The sequence below is a fragment of the Sapajus apella genome, unplaced genomic scaffold, assembly GCF_009761245.1.
Source record: "Sapajus apella isolate SASKATOON/1434 unplaced genomic scaffold, GSC_monkey_1.0 scaffold100, whole genome shotgun sequence".
Taxonomy (NCBI): Eukaryota; Metazoa; Chordata; class Mammalia; order Primates; family Cebidae; genus Sapajus; species Sapajus apella.
In genome coordinates, this window is record NW_022437040.1 from 5,353,268 (window position 1) to 5,371,867 (window position 18,600).

Genomic DNA, 18,600 nt, shown 5'->3' on the forward strand with positions numbered 1-18,600 from the left:
CAGGGAGGAAGCCTCGGACAGATTCCGAGAAATCGCTCGCTGGGGACGCAGCACCCGTGGCACCAGTGGGTGAATGAGAAAGCTGAGCGTGGCAGGGTGAGCAGAATCTGTGGGAATGACAGTGGGTCTTGCCTCCCCAGTGCTGGGACTCCCCAGAACCTGTAAGCCTGGGGTAAAAAAGGGCTTTCTCACTGCAGGGAAAGTCAGGTCTCCTCAACGCTCCATGTGCTTTGGGCAAATGGATCCAGAATGGAATGGAGAAAAGCTGTGGGGTCCAAACAGGGTCAGGATGAGAGAGGAAAGAAGAGAAGCTGACAGCCAAAGACTGGAGGCGTCTTTAGGTTTCACCTGGCCCAAAGGATCCTTCCACCTTCTGACCACGCACAACCTCCTCGGTTATGCTTCCCAACCTCTTGTGCTTTGAATGATTTTTTTTCCTGCTAAACAAATGAAATGGAAGCCAGGTACGGTGGCTCATACTTGTAATCCCAGCACCTAGGGAGGCTGAGGTGGGACGGATTGCTTGAGACCAGGAGTTTGAGACCAGCCTCAGCAACATAGCAAAACCCTGCCTGACTCTACAGAAAAAAATTAAAAATTAAAAATGACCTGGGTGTTGAGGCATGTACATGTAGTCCCAGCTACTCAGGAGACTGAGACAGGAGGGTCATTTGAGCCTGGGGGGTCAGGCTGCAGTGAGTTGTGATCGCACCACTGCCCTCCAACCTGGGCAACAGGGCAAGACCCTGTCTCAAACAAAATAGAATCTATTGTGTGATCATTTATTTTTCCAAGAATAACCAGTATTATAAAATTGAATTGATACTATGAATATCATCTCAGCCAAAATAGATTTCATCTTTAACTTGTGCAGTCTTTTTGGAAATGAAAGAAAAATAGTGTGCAGTCTGTCTTTGATTTGGGTGGGAAACACTCTATTTCTCGTGCTTCTAATCTGTCCCAGGAAGCCAGACGCCCCCACTGTAAGCTCTGGTGTTGATATGTTTTCTTTGTATCCAGTTCTGAGGCCAGCCCAGATTCCAGGTTCAGGACCATCAGTGCCATGTGGTTATCCTCTCTCTAGGAGACCCTGCCCTGGCTCGCCAAAGGCCAGCACCACCCTCCACAGTAACGACGGCAGGGGTGACCCCGCAGCCAGAGAGCTTCTCCCCTTCTGGAAAAGGTAAGAAGGTCAGAAGCTTCTTGAGGACACCTCTTCCCTCCAAACACCCAGCACCAACCCTCCCCGCCCCTGCCAACCTTCACCAATCCCTCAGATTCATGGACCTCCGTGGTATATCACTGCAGCCTTAGGCAATAACACAAATATCTTATTCAATCAAGAATAAGAACCTCCAGCCTAATTTTCTTTTTCACATCAAAGTTGCTTTATATCCAGGTTTTATATGTGCAAAATTAAAAGTGGTTTAAAACCCACCAATAAGTAAGATCATATTTAGTTGTAGACACTTACCTTTGCCTAGAACTGAAAGCAGACTGAGGTTTGAGCTTGCATGTGTATTAGCACTCCACAGCTTCATGGGTGCCGGCAGAAAAGAGAGCATTCCAGGATGGGAGGCCAGCAAGCAGCGGAGCTTCAGCATGTTTGCATCAATTCCCTCTTCCTACAGGGGCGGCACGGGTGCACCTGAACAGACGCCTGTCTGCTCAGCGGGCTGCACTGTAGGAGAGGAAGCCTGGGCTTCCAAGACCCAAGTGTCTTCTCATGGGCAGTAATCATGCCTGCTCTCTGCTCCACGGGAGATCCTGTCCCCATCTTCCAAGGCGCTTGCTGTAGAAGCACCCCTGAAAGAGAGGATGGTCCAGAGAAAGGGCCGTCAGCTCCTCTGTCTGCAAGATGTGCAGAAATGTGAGAGACCTGTGGAGAGCTGCCCCAGCCAGACCTAAATGCCAGCACCTCACAATGACTGCTCTATTAGAGAGGCATTGCCCAAAGCTGCCAGTGCCCGTGTTTCAACAGTCTTCAGTGATTGTCAGCCCCAGTTTCCTCCGCACTTTCTCAGTGTTCAGAAAATCTGAGATCTTGGATTCCTTCTTGGGATTGCCTGCCCTGCAGGCTATGATACCCTTGAGTTACAGTTCACTCTTGGCTTTCGAGTCACATTGTCCAGCCTGTGGCTTTCCCTGGCCCCTGCCTGCTCCTTTGCCCCCAGGGACGGGCCTGTTTTCATCCATGCTACAGGGCTCAGCCATCCTTTCTCAGCTGTGGATACACACTGACATCACCTGGGCACTACAGTTGGCCTGGGTGCAAGTTGGGAATCACACCTCTCCAGCCCCAGGTGGAGCTTTTTTTTTTTTTTTGAGATGGAGTCTTGCTCTATTGCCCAGTCTGGGGGGCAGAAGTGCAATCTCAGCTCACTGCAACCTCTGCCTCCTGGGTTCAAGCGATTTTCCTGCCTCAGCCTCCCAAGTAGCTTGGTTTACAGGTGCCCATCACCACACTCAGCTAATTTTTGTATTTTTAGTAGAGACAGGGTTTTACCGTGTTGGCCAGGATGGTCTGGAACTCCTGACCTCAGGTGATCTGCAAGCCTCGGCCTCCCAAAGTGCTGGGATTACAGGCGTGAGCCACCGAACTGCACCGGGCCCCAGGTGGTTCTTAAGTGGCCAAGACAGGCCTGCAGCTTGAGGGAGGAAGAAGCGGCTAAACAAGGTTCCTTCCTAGTGAGTCACCTGCACACAGACGGAGGAAGCGGGTGAGGGGCTGGCTTCACTGAAACGAGGTGATTCTACAACTCCTTTGATGCAATCACACTGGTTCACCTAAGAGAGGAGCATGATCAAGTAGCCTCTCCCAGCCCCGCCTTTGCATCCCAAATTCCTGGTCCGATGGCCATTGTGGAGACGCCGCTGTGCAGTCAGAAGCTCTGAAGTGAGAGCAGGCTTTGACCCGGGCTGGCACGACAGTGGGCACTTGGCTATGGACGCCTTGGTGTGCTCTGTCTGCAGGGAGCCCTGGAGCATTGGCAGTGAGGATAGGGTGGGGACGTGACAAAGGATTAAGGGGCATGAGGACTTCTCGTGACCTGCTTGGCTAGGGGATCATGGGAACGTGGCAACAACAGTGCGTCCAGAGAGCCACGGCGGTCAGCCCCACATTTCCCAAATGCCGCAGCTGTCACCACGGAAGACACATTTTCCACGGAGAGGGAACAGCATTACGCCACACCCTTACAGTGCAGGGGCAGCCACGTTCCAGGGAAGGAAAGGAAGACAGGGAGGACGCGGAACACAAAGCAGCCTCTGGTCCTGAGAGCGGAGCTCACCAGGACGCTCTCCTCCAACACAGCCTGGAGAGTCCGGCCAGAGCCCCGGCTTCCCGTGTTTCGCCTGCAGCTGCTCCGCGTGACCTCAGCCGGGGCAGCTCCACCTGCTCTCGGTGGAGCCTCCAGCGCTGGGCCCGCCTTCTCTAGTAAACAAGCTCAACGACTCAGATCGTTGATATCTTTTCTTTTCTTTTTTTTTTAAGAGACAGGGGTTTCACTCCATCCCCCAGGCTGGAGTGCAGTGCCTCAATTATAGGTCACTGCAGCCTTGAACTCCCAGGCTCAAGTGACTCTCCCACCTCAGCCTCTCAAATAGCTGAAACTATAGGCACACGCCCACCACCCTTGGATAATTTATTCTTATTCTAATTTTTATAGAAACAGGGTCTTGTGGCAGGGCGTGGTGGCTCATGCCTATAATCCCAGCACTTTGTGGGGTCGAGGCAAGTGGATCACCTAAGGTCAGGAGTTTGAGACCAGCCTGGCCAACATGGTGAAACCTCATCTCTACTAAAAATGCAAAAATTAACCAGGCATGGTGGTGGGCACCTGTAATCCCAGCTACCTGGGGGGGGGGGTGGTGGCTGAGGCAGGGAGAATTGCTTGAACCCAGAAGGCAGAGGTTGCAGTGAGCTGAGATCACACCACTGCACTCCAGCCTTGGCAGGAGCAAGACTCCATCTCAGAAAAACAAAAACAAAAAGCAAGGTCTTGCTATGTTGCCCACGCTGGTCTCAAACTCCTGAGCTCAAGTGATCCTCCCGCCTCAGCCTCCCAAAGTCTTGGGATTATAGGCATGAGCCACTGTGTCTGGCTGATCTTTTCTTTACATGTGCAGTGATCGTAGCCATGTTCTTTAGTGCACTCACAGGTCCTATGGTCCTTCCAGAGGGACAGCTATGCCACCCTCTCAGGGAGCAGGTTGCTGGGAAGCGGGAGGGCTGGCCAGGGTGACTCACCACAGCAGCTCTCAGGTCACCCCGCACCGCAGCTGGGAGGAGGGGAGTCTGCCCAGTGATGTTCTCCCTGCCTTGGACTCTCCTACAGAGCCTGCAGCTTCATCTCCCAGCTCAGACACCACAGTGGCCACAACAGCAGCTCTTGTCCCGGGCTCCCGGCTGATGCCTTCAAAATCACCTTCCACGGGAACCACAGGGATAGGCAGTCATGAGTCCTCCCACAGCCCCTCTCAGACGACAGCCAGGACCTGGGAACTCACGGCATCTGCTTCCCACCAGCCGCCAGGTCAGCACTCACTTTGCCCCAGGAGAGGTTATTCCTCACTCTGGCTTCTGAGATCAGGGCTGAGATCCATCACAAGGCAGCTTTATACCATCAATCCAAAGTCAGGACTCACTGGGCACTCCGCTGCCCCCGGCCACCAGCCTCCTGGCCTGGCCTCTTTCTCCGTGGCCTTGTCCTTGGGGCAGCTAGAAAAGCAAGCCCACCACCCCCACCAGAAGTGGCAGGACCAGCCTTATCACCTGCACGGAGAGCCTGGCTGAGAGTCTGAGTGGCATCTGTGCCCTTCCACGGTGGGAGGTGGTGGCAGCTGCCTGCAGTCCGGGGCCAGGATCTGTGGAAGGGAGGAGCTGTAGGTACAGTGGACCTTCTCTAGGGCTTATCTGATTCTTAAGTGTGGCCAGCACTTCAGTGAGCTACCCTGCTTGCTTGGTCTTTGCTAAAACAAGTCTGGTTACGCCAGTCACATGTCTCCCAAGGTGCTAAGATGGGAGCCAAGCTGTGCAGAGTTTCTCCTTCTTCATGAGGAACTAGGACCTCTAGGACTCAAGCTGTGACACTGTCCTTTCTCTTCCGCAGATGGGTCTACACAGGGCAACAGCAGCACCATGGGTAAGTTTGTCCCTTTGTCCAGTATGTTTATGACTGAGGTGACCGCAGTCCCAGGGTGCTGGGGGGTCCTGGCCCAGGCCTGCCGCCCCAGCACAATCCTGACAGCGGCCCCTTGCACTCTCAGAAGATTGCCATCAGATAAAAAGTTAAAAAAAATAGCCGATTTATGAAATTCTGTTTGATGTGCCTATTTTTCTTAATATTGGTAGCTTCTAGCTGTCAGGCTACTGGAGTTGAACCCAGAGAGCTGGCACCCAAAACAGGCTCCAGGCTACCTCTTCACAGCTCTACACAACAGGGTCCGCCTCCCATGCAGGGAGCATCTGAAAACACAGGTGCCAGCTGCCAGCATTGACGCTGCAGCATCTCTGCCACAGGCTGCCCATCCCTCTCCACGGCGTGGCACCGTGCACTTAGAGAGGCTGTCCACATTTTCAGTATAAAACGCTCCTCTTGGCCAGGCGTGGTGGCTCACACCTGTAATCCCAGCACTTTGGGAGGCCGAAATTGGAGGATCACTTGAGGCCACAATTTGAGGCCAGTCTGGTCAACATAGCAAGACCCCATCTCTATTTAAAGAAAGAAAAAGAAAAAAAGTTAACAAAACAAAATAAAACAAAAAAACCGCTCATCTTTACAGAAGACACACGCAATGCTAAGGCCAGGAGAATAGGAAAGAGGACGTGGAAGTGACTATAGGAAAAGGGGACGCGTTTGCAAGACTAAAAGAAAAAGATGCAGGGAGGGGCGGAGACAGTGACTATAGGAAAAGGGGACGCGTTTGCAAGACTAAAATAAAAAGATGAAGGGGGGGCGGAGACAGAACAGGAGGACGGAAGGAAGCATGCAGGGAGGAAGAACGCCAGTAATAGGAATGCAAGTCATGCCTCAGGCTGGCAAGCCTCCAAAGTAACAAAAAGCCCAACTGTAATTTGATACGGACAAAAGTTATTGTGATCTTCTGTTCATAAATTTTCCTGCTAGAGAATGATTCGTATTTTTGTGGTCTCATTTCTACCTGCATCAAACGTCATCTGGGAAAACATCAAGCGATTTTGGATATTTTATAGCAGTTAGTTGATGAGAATAGTTTAAAAAACAATCCGACCGGGCGAGGTAGCCCTCACACATAATCCCAGCACTTTGGGAGGCCGAGGCGGGCCCATCACTGGAGGCCAGGAGTCCAAAACCAGCCTGGCCAACATGACAAAACCCGTCTTTACTAAACATACAAAGAATTAGCCAGGTGTGGTGGCACATGCCTGTAGTCCCAGCTACTGGGGAGGCTGAAGTGGGAGAATTGCTTGAACCCAGGAGGTGGAGGTTGCAGTGAGCTGCCATCATGCGACTGCTCTCTGGCCTGGGCAACAGAACAGGACCCTGTATCAAAAAAAAAAGACAAGAAGTAAATCCCATTTCTTTTTTTTTTTTTTTTTTTTTTTTTTTGAGACGGAGTTTCGCTCTTGTTACCCAGGCTGGAGTGCAATGGCGCGATCTCGGCTCACTGCAACCTCCGCCTCCTGGGTTCAGGCAATTCTCCTGCCTCAGCCTCCTGAGTCGCTGGGATTACAGGCACGCACCACCATGCCCAGCTAATTTTTTGTATTTTTAGTAGAGACGGGGTTTCACCATGTTGACCAGGATGGTCTCGATCTCTTGACCTCGTGATCCACCCGCCTCGGCCTCCCAAAGTGCTGGGATTACAGGCTTGAGCCACCGCGCCCGGCTAGTAAATCCCATTTCTAACTCAAAAATCCCCTTGCAATGAGGAAGTAGCCCCTGCTATCCGATTTCTGGGCGTCCTTCCAGAGGGACTGTGTAAACACGCTCAGAGGGGCGCAGGGAGGCTGGATGCTGCATTTGTTTCTTTGTTCTCCACCATATTTGTTTCCACTTGCTGGCATAGCTTGTAGGTCCTCCCATATCAGGACACAAAAACCACCTCATCCTTTTTAACAGCTACAGAACATTCCATTGTATGGAATTCCCACCATTTACTTAGCCAACCCCCTATCTGGACATGTGATTGCTACATTCTGTGGTTATCTTATAAACGCGATTAATTGAAAAATCCATAGGTGCAAGAATATCTTTGGATAAAATCCTACATGTATAATTTGGAGGTCGTTTCTTTCTATATATATTTTCCAACAACTATTTGATGATGGGCTATAATCTATAATCTGCTTTTTCTAGTTCATGGCTTTTATTAGATTAAAAAATTGGCCAGGCGCTGTGGCTCATGTCTGTAATCCCAACACTTTGGGAAGCCGAGGTGGACAGATCACTTGAGGCCAGGAGTTTGAGACCAGCCTGGCCAACACAGTGAAACCCTGTCTCTATTAAAAATACCAAAATTAGCCAAGTGTGGTGGTGGGCGCCTATAATCCCAGCTACTCGGGAGGCTGAAGCAAGAGCATTGTTTGAACCCGGGAGGCAGAGGTTTCAGTGAGCTGAGATCATGCCACTGCACTCCAGCCTAGGAGACAGAGCAAGATACATACACACACACACACAATCAAAAACTTTCTCCCAAATTCTGAAATGTAATATAATATACATTAACCAAACACCTACAGTGCACAAAGATACTTCTGTTCAAGGAAGCGTGGAAATATAGAGATGCCACATACAAAAAACTTTAGGTCTTTTCTGCTGGATGAGCTACCCTGAGATCTAAGAGCACAAGTTACGTGTGGCAGATACACAGACTTGCCCCTCGGACATCAGAGGATGTTGCAATTTCTGCACGAATACGCAATCAGTTGAGCTCATCTTCATAAGAAAATATTAATGATGCTTTACCACAGTGGTTGCTCAGTAAATTCACTGACATTTTAATCAACCCATTGATACTACCAATATAATTTGCTTTTTAAAATAACTTATATAAATGATTAGCAGTACTTTTTTGTTCTTTTTAATTCAACAGAAAATGGAAAATAGTAGATGTTTACGAAGTATCAAATGAGTAAGCAAATGAATAGGTGAATTTGAGGGCTTTAATGTTTTAATAAATATTTAAGAAATATGGTTCATAGTTTCATTGTCTTAAATATCTACTGGCTTATTTGGAAGCCCTTTTTTTATTATTTAATTTTCTTTTACCTTAAGTTCTGAGATACATGTGCAGGACATGCAGGTTTGTTCCATAGGTAAACATGTGCCATGGTGGTTTCCTGCACCCATCAACCCGTCACCTAGGTATTAAGCCCCGAATGCATTAGCTGTTGTTCCTGATGCTCTCCCAACCCCTCCCCTCCACACAGGCCCTGGTGTGTGATGTTCCCCTCCCCGTGTCCATGTGTTCTCATTGTCTCATTGTTCAGCTTCCACTTATGAGTGAGAACATGCAGTGTTTGGTTTTCTGTTTCTGTGTTAGTTTGCCGAAGATGATGGCTTCCAGTTCCATCCATATCCCTGTAAAGGACATGATCTCACTCCTTTTTATGGCTGCACAGCATTCCATGGCATCTATGTACCACGTTTTCTTTATCCAGTCTATCATTGATGGGCATTTGGGTCGATTCCATGTTGGCAGCCCTTTTTATCAATAACTTTCTACAGTTTCGACAATACCTGGTCTCTCATCCCTGACTAAGTTGTTCTTGAAGACTCTTGATTGTAAAGGAAGGGGCCAGCAGGCCACATGACAGCACTGACACTGCCATGCTGATTTAGCACCCAGGTGTGAGGACTGACTTCTCAGGATGCATCGTGCCTCTGGGCTTTCATGGGATTCCCTCAGCCTTTGACAGAAACTGTCCCTATGTCGCATCATTTATTCAATACAAACTGAATTTCTGTTTGGTGCCAGGAATGGTCTTAAACTGTTATAAAATGAGGATTCCTCACTAAAAAGCAAATGTCACTTTAAATTTACATCAATTTGTGGAATTTTAAAAGCCTAAGTTGATCAATTAAGTATTTATTGAGTGTGTACTGTGAATCCAACACTTATTATATGCTTAATACAATAGAAATAGAAAAGAAACCACTAGCCAAGCATGGTGGCTCATACCTGTAATCCTAACACTCTGGGAGGCCAAGGCGGGAGGCTCCTGTGAGCCCAGGAATTTAAGAGACCAGCCTGGGCATTTCATTACAAAAAGTGAAAATGAAAAAATTATCCAGGTGTGGTGATGTACAGTTGTCCAAGCTGCCTGGGAGGCTGAGGTAAGAGGCGTGCTTGAGCCTGGAGTTCGAGGATACAGTGAGCTCTAACGGTGCCCCCGCGCTGCAGCCTGGGCTACAGGGTGAGACTGGATGGAAGGAGGGAAGGAAGGAAGAAGGAAGGAGGGAGGGAGGGAGGGAGGAAGGAAGGAAGGAAGGGAAAGAAAGAAAGAAAGAGAAAGAAAAGAGAGAGAAAGAAAGAAAAGAAAAAGAAAGAAAGGAAGAAGGGAAGGAGGGAAGGAAGGAAGGGAAAGAAAGAAAAAGAAAAAAGAGAAAGAGGGAGGGAAGGAAGGAAGAAAGGAAAGGAAGGGAGGGAGGGAAGAAGAAGGGAGGGAGGGAAGGAAGGAAGGAGGGATGGAGGGAGGGAGGCAGGAAGAAAGGAAGGAAGGGAGGAAGCCACTGCACAGAGTACTTGAGTTGATGCTCTTCTTCCAAAACTGCCCTCATCCGATGCAGGCACACAGGAGCTCTGGCCATAGTGACACACGGGTATTACTACCCAATGACAGGCCTAATTGGTCAGGCTGCTGCTGAGGAACACTTTCATCATGCATACCAAACATTGTTCCTGGCTGTCTCAGGGGCCTTCTCTGTCCTGGACCCAATCTGCACACGGGCTGAAGGGACTGGTGGGAGACGTGGTTTTCACGGCCGCCTCTGCCGTAACCGCCTTTCCCCCCTCCTTCCTTCCCGCTTCTCCTCTCACCAGAGCTCTTTCTCTTCCTTTTCCTCCCATCTACACACCGGCCTAGGAAACAATAAAAGGTGGAGGGCCTGGCAGGTAAGCTGTTAATTCACTGTCTTGGTGATTCTGATTTCCGTGTGGTTTTTTTCTTTTTTTTTTGAGAGACAGTCTGGAGTGCAGTGGCCTGATCTCGGCTCATAGCAACCTCCCAGGTTCAAGTGATTCTCCTGCCTCAGCCTCCCAGGTAGCTGGGACTACTGACTCGCGCCACCACAACCAGCTAATTTTTGTATTTTTAGTAGAAACGGGGTTTCACCATGTTGGCCAGGATGGTCTCGATCTCTTGACCTCATGATCCGCCCACCTCAGCCTCCCAAAGTGCTGGATTGCGGCCCCTATGTCTTGACTAGGGTTGCCTGGATATCAGTGAGGAAGAGGCCGAGGACCTGGCGCTGAGTTCAAGTTGCTTAGTTTTATGGTTGATTCAGGAGCCCTCTGCTCTGTTGAGTTTCATTCTGCCGCTTTTATTGTTAAATAGAAACAGGAAGGGGCCTTGTGAAGGGAGAAGCACAGTTTACATCATGTTGTCTTTTCCAGTGTAGCAGGAGCGGCTGTGGAAACGGATCTCTGGAACACCGAATAAAGGAGGGAGGAGTTTATTCGCTCGGCCGGGAGACCAGGCAGTAATTTGTCAAAAACCCAGCTCCCCTAACAAAGGAAGGTTCTGCCTTTATATAGGCTTAGACTTTAGATGTTACACGTGGAAGAATTTTAGGTTCATAGTTTTAGGACTCACATGTGAAAAGGTTTTGGTTTACAGTTTCAGGAATCACATATGAAAAGGTTCCGGTTTACAGTTTTAGGACTCACATGTGAAAAGGTTTCTGGTTTGATCTTGTTTTAAGTAAAAATAGTGCCTTCTGGAGAGTTTCCCCAACGCCTAGCCTGTCACCTATAGGAAGGTAAAACCAGAGGCGCCATTCAGTCAACCTTTTCTTCTACTGAAATGCAGCATGATAGTCAAAGGGGAAGTTGATCTGAGAAGCCTGGGTCTCCCTCTTCACCAGTAAAACACTCCCGTCACAGTCAGTGTGCCGACTCACTAGCCAGCGAAGACATCGTTTACCGTCAGGTGCGACGTCTCTGCTAACACAGATTTCTTTTTCAGTCACAATAATGATGAATTTTAAGCCCGAAAACTCAAAACAGTTTTCATTAATTTCTCGTGTTTTATTATTTTTTTTTTGGTGCTGTGACTTGGATCTGTTACTTCTTTTGTAACCATTTATCTATGCTTTTTTATTTACTTAAAAGTTATTTTATTTTGTTTCTATAATTTTACTATTTATTCTGATTACAGTGTCATTGCAAATATATGAGAAAAAACGATCTTTTTTAAAAAAAAAAAAGAAATAAAGAGTATCTCGAATCCCCCCACAGTATATATTCCTCAAGACTTTTCTGTGCATATGGACATCTACATGGCTGGTTGGGTTCATTATTGTGGGTTCATTAGGGTTTTTTTTTTTTTTTGAGAGTCTCGCTTTGTCACCTAGGCTGGAGTGCAGTGGTATAATCTCAGCTCACTGTAACCTCTGCCTCCCGGGTTCAAGCGATTCTCTTGCCTCAGCCCCACAAGTAGCTGGGATAACTAATGCCCGCCACCACGCCTGGCTAATTTTTGTATTTTTAGTAGATACAGGATTTCATCGTGTTGGCCACGCTGATCTCGAACTCCTGACCTCGGGTGATCTGCCCGCCTCAGCCTCCCAAAATGCTAGGATTACAGGTGTGAGCCTCTGCACTCGGCCTATTATGGGTTCCTTTTTATCGGAATGTCTTTTTTCACTCAAGATGTTGCAGACAACTTTTCATGTTAATAAATGCAGATCTATTTTTATAATTTTTAATAGTTGAATAGTATTCCATCATATGGGCATAGCATATTTAATTAACTAATTGTCTGTTGATAAGAGATTCAGATTAACATCTTGAAAATTATTTTAGGCCAGGCACAGTGGCTCATGCCTGTAATCCCAGCACTTTGGGAGACCAAGGGAGGCAGATCACTTGAGGTTAGGAGTTCAAGACCAGCCTGGCCAACATGGTGAAACCCCATCTCTACTAAAAATACAAAAACTAGCTGGGCTTGGTGGCAGGTGCCTGTAATCCCAGCTACTCGGGAAGCTGAGGCAGGAGAATCACCTGAACCTGGGAGGCAGAAGTTGATGTGGGCTGAGATTGTGCCATTGCACTCTAGCCTGGACGACGGAGCAATATTGTCTCAAAAAAAAAAAAAGAAAATTATTTTAAACAATACTTGAGTGAATACCTCTGTATTTATCTCTTCCCTTCGAGTAAATTCCAGTTGAACTAGAGTCAAAGCATGTAGGCTTCTCTTTTGTTCTATGTTGCAAACTGCCCCTGGGAAAAATGGCACCAGTTTATATCCCAGCCACAGGGCTCTGAGTGTTCCCGCACCCTTATACTCAGATGTTTTGCCGTAGAGTTGTATGGGAAGGCCAGGCCCTGGGAGGTTTATTTTGGTATATTTGGTGTACAGCGAAGGCCCTCAAAGCCCGCAGGGTCCATGACTTGTGTGGCTGTGGTCTTTGGCGAGAGGCGGCAGCTGCTCCAGATCTCAGCGCTGTCGTCCTGCGTGCCGAGCCCTGCGTGCTTTTTTCAGGGAAATTCACAATAGTCAGGCTAATTGGTCAAACCTACAAGTGGATATTGTTTGCTTTTGTTTTTAGAGACAGGTACTTGCTGTCGCCCAGACTGGAATGCAGTGGCACGATCACAACTTACTGCAGCACCAGACTCCTGGGCTCAAGCAATTCTCCCACGTTAGTCTCCCAGATAGCTGGGACTACAGGTGTGTGCCATCATGCTCAGCTAATTTTTTGTAGAGATGGGGGGCCTTGATATGTTGCCTAGGCTGGTCTTAAACGCCTGGCCTCAAGCGATCCTCTCCATTAAGCCTCCCAAAACACTGGGGTTATAGGCATGAGCACTGTACCAGGACTGCAAGTGTGTGTTTTTGTTTTGTTCTGTTTTTGAGATGGAGTTTTGCTTTTGTTGCTCAGGCTGGAGTGCAGTGGCGCAATCTTGGCTCACCACAACCTCCACCTCCCGATTCAAGCGATTCTCCTGCCTCAGCCTCCCGAGTAGCTTGGATTACAGGCATGCGCCACCATGCCCAGCTAATTTTGTATTTTTAGTAGAGACAGGGTTTCTCCATATTGGTAAGGCTGGTCTCGAACTCCCAACCTCAGGTGATCTGCCTGCCTCCACCTCCCAAAGTGCTGAGATTACAGGCATGAGCCACTGTGCCCGGTCTGCAAGTGTTTTTTTTTTTAACAATATTTGTGTTCCCCTGCCCTCAAGCTAAGCGCCCTTGCTCACACAGGACGACCTCTTCTTCCTAGCCTATGTGATAAACCTCAGGTGACACCTGTCAGTGCCCCAAGCTGTTCCTTTCAACTCATTCAAAATGGTCCAAAATCGTAACCTCCTCTTATCTAGAACACCTCTTAAAAGACCTCTTCTTTCTCCTTACTGCTCTTCCTCTGCCATAATAAGCTGCAGGTGGCTGGCTCCATGGCTCACACCTGTAATCCTAGCACTTTGGGAGGCCAAGGTGGGTGGATCACCTGAAGTCAGGAGTTTGAGACCAGCCTGGCCAACATAGCAAAACCCCATCTTTACCAAAGATACAAAAATTAGCCAGGTGTGGTGGTGGGTACTTGTAATCTCAGCTACTCAGGAGGCTGAGGCAGGAGGATCATTTGAACCTGGGAGGGGGAGTCTGCAGTGAGCTGAGAAGACACCACTGTACTCCAGCCTGGGCAACAGAGTGAGATTCTATCTTAAAAAAAAAAAAAAGTTGAAGGTAGACTGGACGCAGTAGCTCACACCTGTAATCCCAGCACTTTGGGAGGCCAAAGCAGGTGGAGGTCAGGAGTTTGAGACCAGCCTGAGCTGAGATCACGCCTCTGTACTCCAGCCTGGGCAACAAAAGGAGACCCTGTCTCAAAAAAAAAAAAAAAAAAAAAAAAAAAGTTGCAAGTGAAAAAAAATGAAATTGCAAAGAAAATGGCACTGTGTGCTATTGTTTCTAAACCTGTGAAGTTGAAGAAAAGGGACAGCAGAGGAGGGGTGTGTCCCTGTCTGCTTTCTCAACCCTGGCTTTAGCAGCAGGAGCTCGCTCTCCTCCTCATCCCACTCTTGGCTTTGCCTTGAGGCTCTTACTGCTCCCTCCTCACTTGCCCCATTCCTGCCCCATCACCCCAGTCACTCTGCCCGAGAAGGACAAAGATGAGGAGCAAAGTGTGGGACGACAGGGAGCTGGCACCCTTGGCAGGAAGGGTTTGTGTTTTTGCCTAGACATAAAATAGAGGGAAATGCATGGGCCTCAAGAAATGTCCAGAGTGGCAGGCTGCTTGGAGGCGCTTGGATCCCTCTGTAAGAACGCCCACGGTAAAGAATTTGCGATTCGAAGCCATGAATGTGCTCCTGGGTGTCTCAACGTGGTCTTCTCCCTTTCAGTGGTCATTTCCACGTCCACCGTCCTGCTGTGTGGGCTGAGTGCTGTCTCTCTCCTGGCATGCTACATCAAGTCAAGGTGAGTCGCACCGGGTACTGCCTCTGCAAGAGTCATCCTTCCCCACGAGAAAAGAGCCGCACATGGCCGGGCGCGGTGGCTCACACCTATAATCCCAGCACTTTGGGAGGCTGAGGTGGAACAATTACTTGAGCCTAGTAGTTTGAGACCAGCCTGGACAACATAGTGAGACCCTGTCCCCACCAAAAAAAAAAAATAATAATTTTCAAAAAGCTCAAAAAATAAATATATCTTTAAGAAGAAATGGCATGGTTGGGCATAGTGGCCCACACCTATAATCCTAGCACTTTTGGAGGCAAAGTGGAGAAACTGCTTGAGTCCAGGAGTTTGAGACCAGCCTGGCCAACATGGTGAAACCTGATCTCTACAAAAAATGCAAAAAGTTAGCTGGGCATGGTTGCCTGCAGAGGTTGCAGCAAGCCAGCATCACACCACTGCACTCCAGCCTGGGACAGAGTGAGACCGTGTCTCAGAAAAAAAAAAAAGGAGGAGGAGGAGGAGGAGGAGAATTGGTAAATTTGTTGAGTGTAATTACTTGGTCATTTGGTGAATTGATTCTTTCCATAAACTGGTTATTTTACAAATGGGTTATTAGGTAGATTTGTCATTTGACAAATTGGCTTTTAGCAAATTATTTTCAGGGAACTGACCTGCATTCTGACTTATTTTAGCTCTCTCTCCAGGGAGCTCACACTGCTTACCTTAAAATGGCCTAAAGAGCTGCTGCTCCTCCGGAGGGACGTTTCACCAGCCCTGGGAGAAGCTGCCGGCCAGATGCCCAGGGCCTCAGCGCCAGGCAGTTCCAGACAGGCGGGCCATGTATGACCAGCCCTGGGAGAAGGTGCTGGCCAGATGCCCAGGGCCTCAGTGCCCAGGCAGCTCCAGACAGGCGGGCCATGTATGACCACAGTGTCCTGCTCCCCTGAGCTTATCATTCGGGAGCTGATTGATTTATGGATTTCTTTATTTCACACATACTAAGAACTGTTTTTTAAAGCTTCATCAATATGAAATCACTTTTAGCAAGATGATCAAGTCTGGTTTGGCCAGGCTCCCAGTCACTGTCTCCTCCTCTTGTTCCTGCCATTTGAATGGCCTTTTAGCAGAAGACTGGCAAAGCATAGGGTGAGGGCGGCGTGAGTTGCTCCAATAGCATTTGGTGAATCTTTGGTGGATGGGGAGGTTGGAAATACCCGGAGAGGATTTATTCTCATCGTATTGCCAGGCTGGTCTTGAACTCCTGGGCTCAAGCGATTCTCCCACCTCAACCTCCCAGAGTGCTGGGATTACAGGCATGCACCACCACACCCAGCCCCTAGATAGGACTGAATACTCTCCATGGAGGTAGGCACTCCAGGTTCTCTCCATCTCTGAGCACTAAGTGCTCCCTGGCTCCTGCAGCAGAGCCTCTGTCTGCTCCTCCCATCCCCACTGCTGGATACACCCTCAGTAGGAAGCATCTGTTGATTTGACGGCAACCCCCACATCTTTTCAAAACCTATGAACCACCTGCTTTGCAGGCAAACTCCCCAGCCAGACAGCGTTGAAATGGAAGCCATGGAAGCTCTGCCAGTGACCAGAGGGACCAGCGACAGAGACGAAGACTCGGAAAACCGCACTCACAACCTCTGAAACTCAGGGAAAGCAGCCCGGCTACGTCCGAAGTGAAGGAGCCTCTCTGCTTTAGCTAAAGGGAAATGAGAAGAGGTGCAAGGAGGTGGGCTCCAGGAGCAAGCCCACGAGGCCCCTTACCTTCCCAGCGGGATCTCACAGGCTGCTGGGCGGCGCTTCCTGCACGAGGAAGCAGGTTCTCCACACTCGATGGGCACCACCTGCCTGCCTGTCGTGTCTTGGATCCAGGGGCCAGCTTCCTAGGAGAGACCAAAAGCTTCTGGGCAGGGTTTTTATCTCATTACAATGTCAGCTGTCTGGAATACAGGCAGTAATGAAATAAAAGCCCAGCCCTGAAACCTGTCCCTCATCCTGACTTGCAGTTTACAGAGAAAAGTGATATACCCAAGGCTCTCTGTCAATTACAAGGCTCCTCCTGGCCTGGGAGATGTCTCCAGGGAAGACACCCACATTGGGGCTCCTAACCACCCTGTGTCCAGCTGCTCTGCACACACTGACAGGGAGCCGGGAAAGGTGGGAGAGATGCTGAGTGAATCCTCTCCATCGAAGGATTCAGGAAGAAGAAAATTCAACTCACCACCACTTTACATATATATGCTTTTATATTTATACTTCCTTGTCTGTTATATCTACACATTATATGTGATTTCCATTTTGACATTGTACCTTGTATATACAAAATAAAACATTTATTTTCGATATTTTTTAAATGCACTAAAAGGCACCAAGGAGAAATGTTCCACACAAAGGAGGAAAAAAGGGAGAAAGGCAGAGTCCAGGCGACTCAGCTCCGGTGTTCTTTCCAAGAGGAGAACGAGCCTTGCCTAAAGTGGGCTCCCATCACAGCCCGGGGAATTTCCAGCAATTCCATGTGAGGAGAAGCAGCAGCATCTAATCCACGAGACGTGGCGGCAAGTCCACGCTCAGCTCCGCAGTGTATACATACCGTCTCTCACAGACTACTGGGCCGGCGCCCGCCTTCTTCTTCCTCTTACTTCAGCCTTCCTTCTTTGCTGTTTTTCACATTTATTTTTTTCTTTTTCTTTTCTTTTCTTTTTTTTTTTTTTGAGACTGAGTCTTGCTCTGTTGCTGGAGTGCAGTGGCAGGATCTCAGTTGACTACAACCTCCGCCTCCCGGGTTCAAGCGATTCTCCTGCCTCAGCCTCCCAAGCAGCTGGGATGACAGGTGCCTGCCAACACGCCCAGCTAATTTTTGTATTTTTAGTAGAGATGGGGCTTCACCATGTTGGCCAGGCTGCTCTCACTCTCTTGACCTTGTGATCCACCTGCCTCGGCCTGCCAAAATGCTGGGATTACAGGCGTGAGCCACTGCACCCGGCCAGACATTTATTTCTAAAATCATGGACCTTACCCCACCTCCTCATTTTATAGATGAGAAAACTGAGGACTGGAGAAGTTGTTCTGCCTCCAGCCACGAAGCTCAGCTAATGCTAGAGCTGGATCAGAGCAGGGGCTCGGATGCTGGATAGGGTGGCTCACACCTGTGATCCCAGCACTTTGGGAGGCCAAGGCAGGAGGAGAAGGATCAACTGAGCCCAGAAGTTCAAGAACAGTCTGGGCAATATAGTGAGACCCCATCTCTACAAAAAATTTTTTTTTCTTGAAACAGTCTCACTCTGTCACCCAGGCTAGAGTGCAATGGTGAGATCTCAGCTCACTGCAGCCTCCGCCTCCTGAGTTCAAGTGATTCTCCTGCCTCAGCCTCCCAAGTTGCTGGAACTACAGGCATGCACCACCACACCCCACTAATATTCGTATTTTTTTTTTTTTTTTGGTAGAGACAGGGTTTTGCTATGTTGGCCAGGCTGGTCTAGAACTCCTGATCTCAAGTGATTCGCTCTCCTCGGCCTCCGAAAGTACTGGGATTACAGGTGTGAGCCACCACATCCAGCCAAAATTTTTTAAAAAACAAAAGCAATAGGGAGTGTAGGTGGGGTGGGAGGGGAGCAGTCCTGGCTGGAAACCAGCCACCAGCTGCCCCTTGTACAGCCAGGGGGAAGAGGAAGCCACTGTGGGCATTTGGGAGGTGGGGCATGGGCATAGCGCCCAATCCACACACCACCAGACATTCTGAAAGTGCCCTTTTTCATTGACTTTTTTTTTTTTTTTTTGAGGCGAGGGGGACTCACTGTATCACCCAGGCTGGAGTGCAGTGGTGCAATCTTGGCTCACTGCAACCTCCACCCCCCAGCTTCAAGCAATTCTCATGCCTCAGCCTCTGGAGTAGCTGGGACTACAGGTGCACACCACTACATCTGGCTAATTTTTGTATTTTTAGTAGAGTCTGGGTTTTGCCATGATGGCCAGGTTGGTCTCGAACT

The 18,600-nt window shown here is 48.8% G+C and overlaps 1 protein-coding gene across 3 annotated transcripts in view; it reads left to right on the forward strand.

The window, feature by feature from the left end:
• Nucleotides 1–16,957, forward strand: part of IL15RA (interleukin 15 receptor subunit alpha) — a 32,106-nt gene extending 15,149 nt beyond the window's left edge. The window contains exons 3-7 of one of the 3 annotated variants that reach the window (XM_032258187.1): nt 1,085–1,183; nt 4,338–4,535; nt 5,112–5,144; nt 14,551–14,626; nt 16,147–16,957. In XM_032258187.1, the coding sequence (XP_032114078.1) occupies nt 1,085–1,183; nt 4,338–4,535; nt 5,112–5,144; nt 14,551–14,626; nt 16,147–16,258 (518 nt within the window). In that variant the 3' untranslated portion in view covers nt 16,259–16,957. The remainder of the gene's footprint in view (nt 1–1,084; nt 1,184–4,337; nt 4,536–5,111; nt 5,145–14,550; nt 14,627–16,146) is intronic. The other 2 variants (XM_032258189.1, XM_032258188.1) reach the window with 2 other exon arrangements.
• The last annotated feature ends 1,643 nt before the right edge of the window (nt 16,958–18,600 follow it).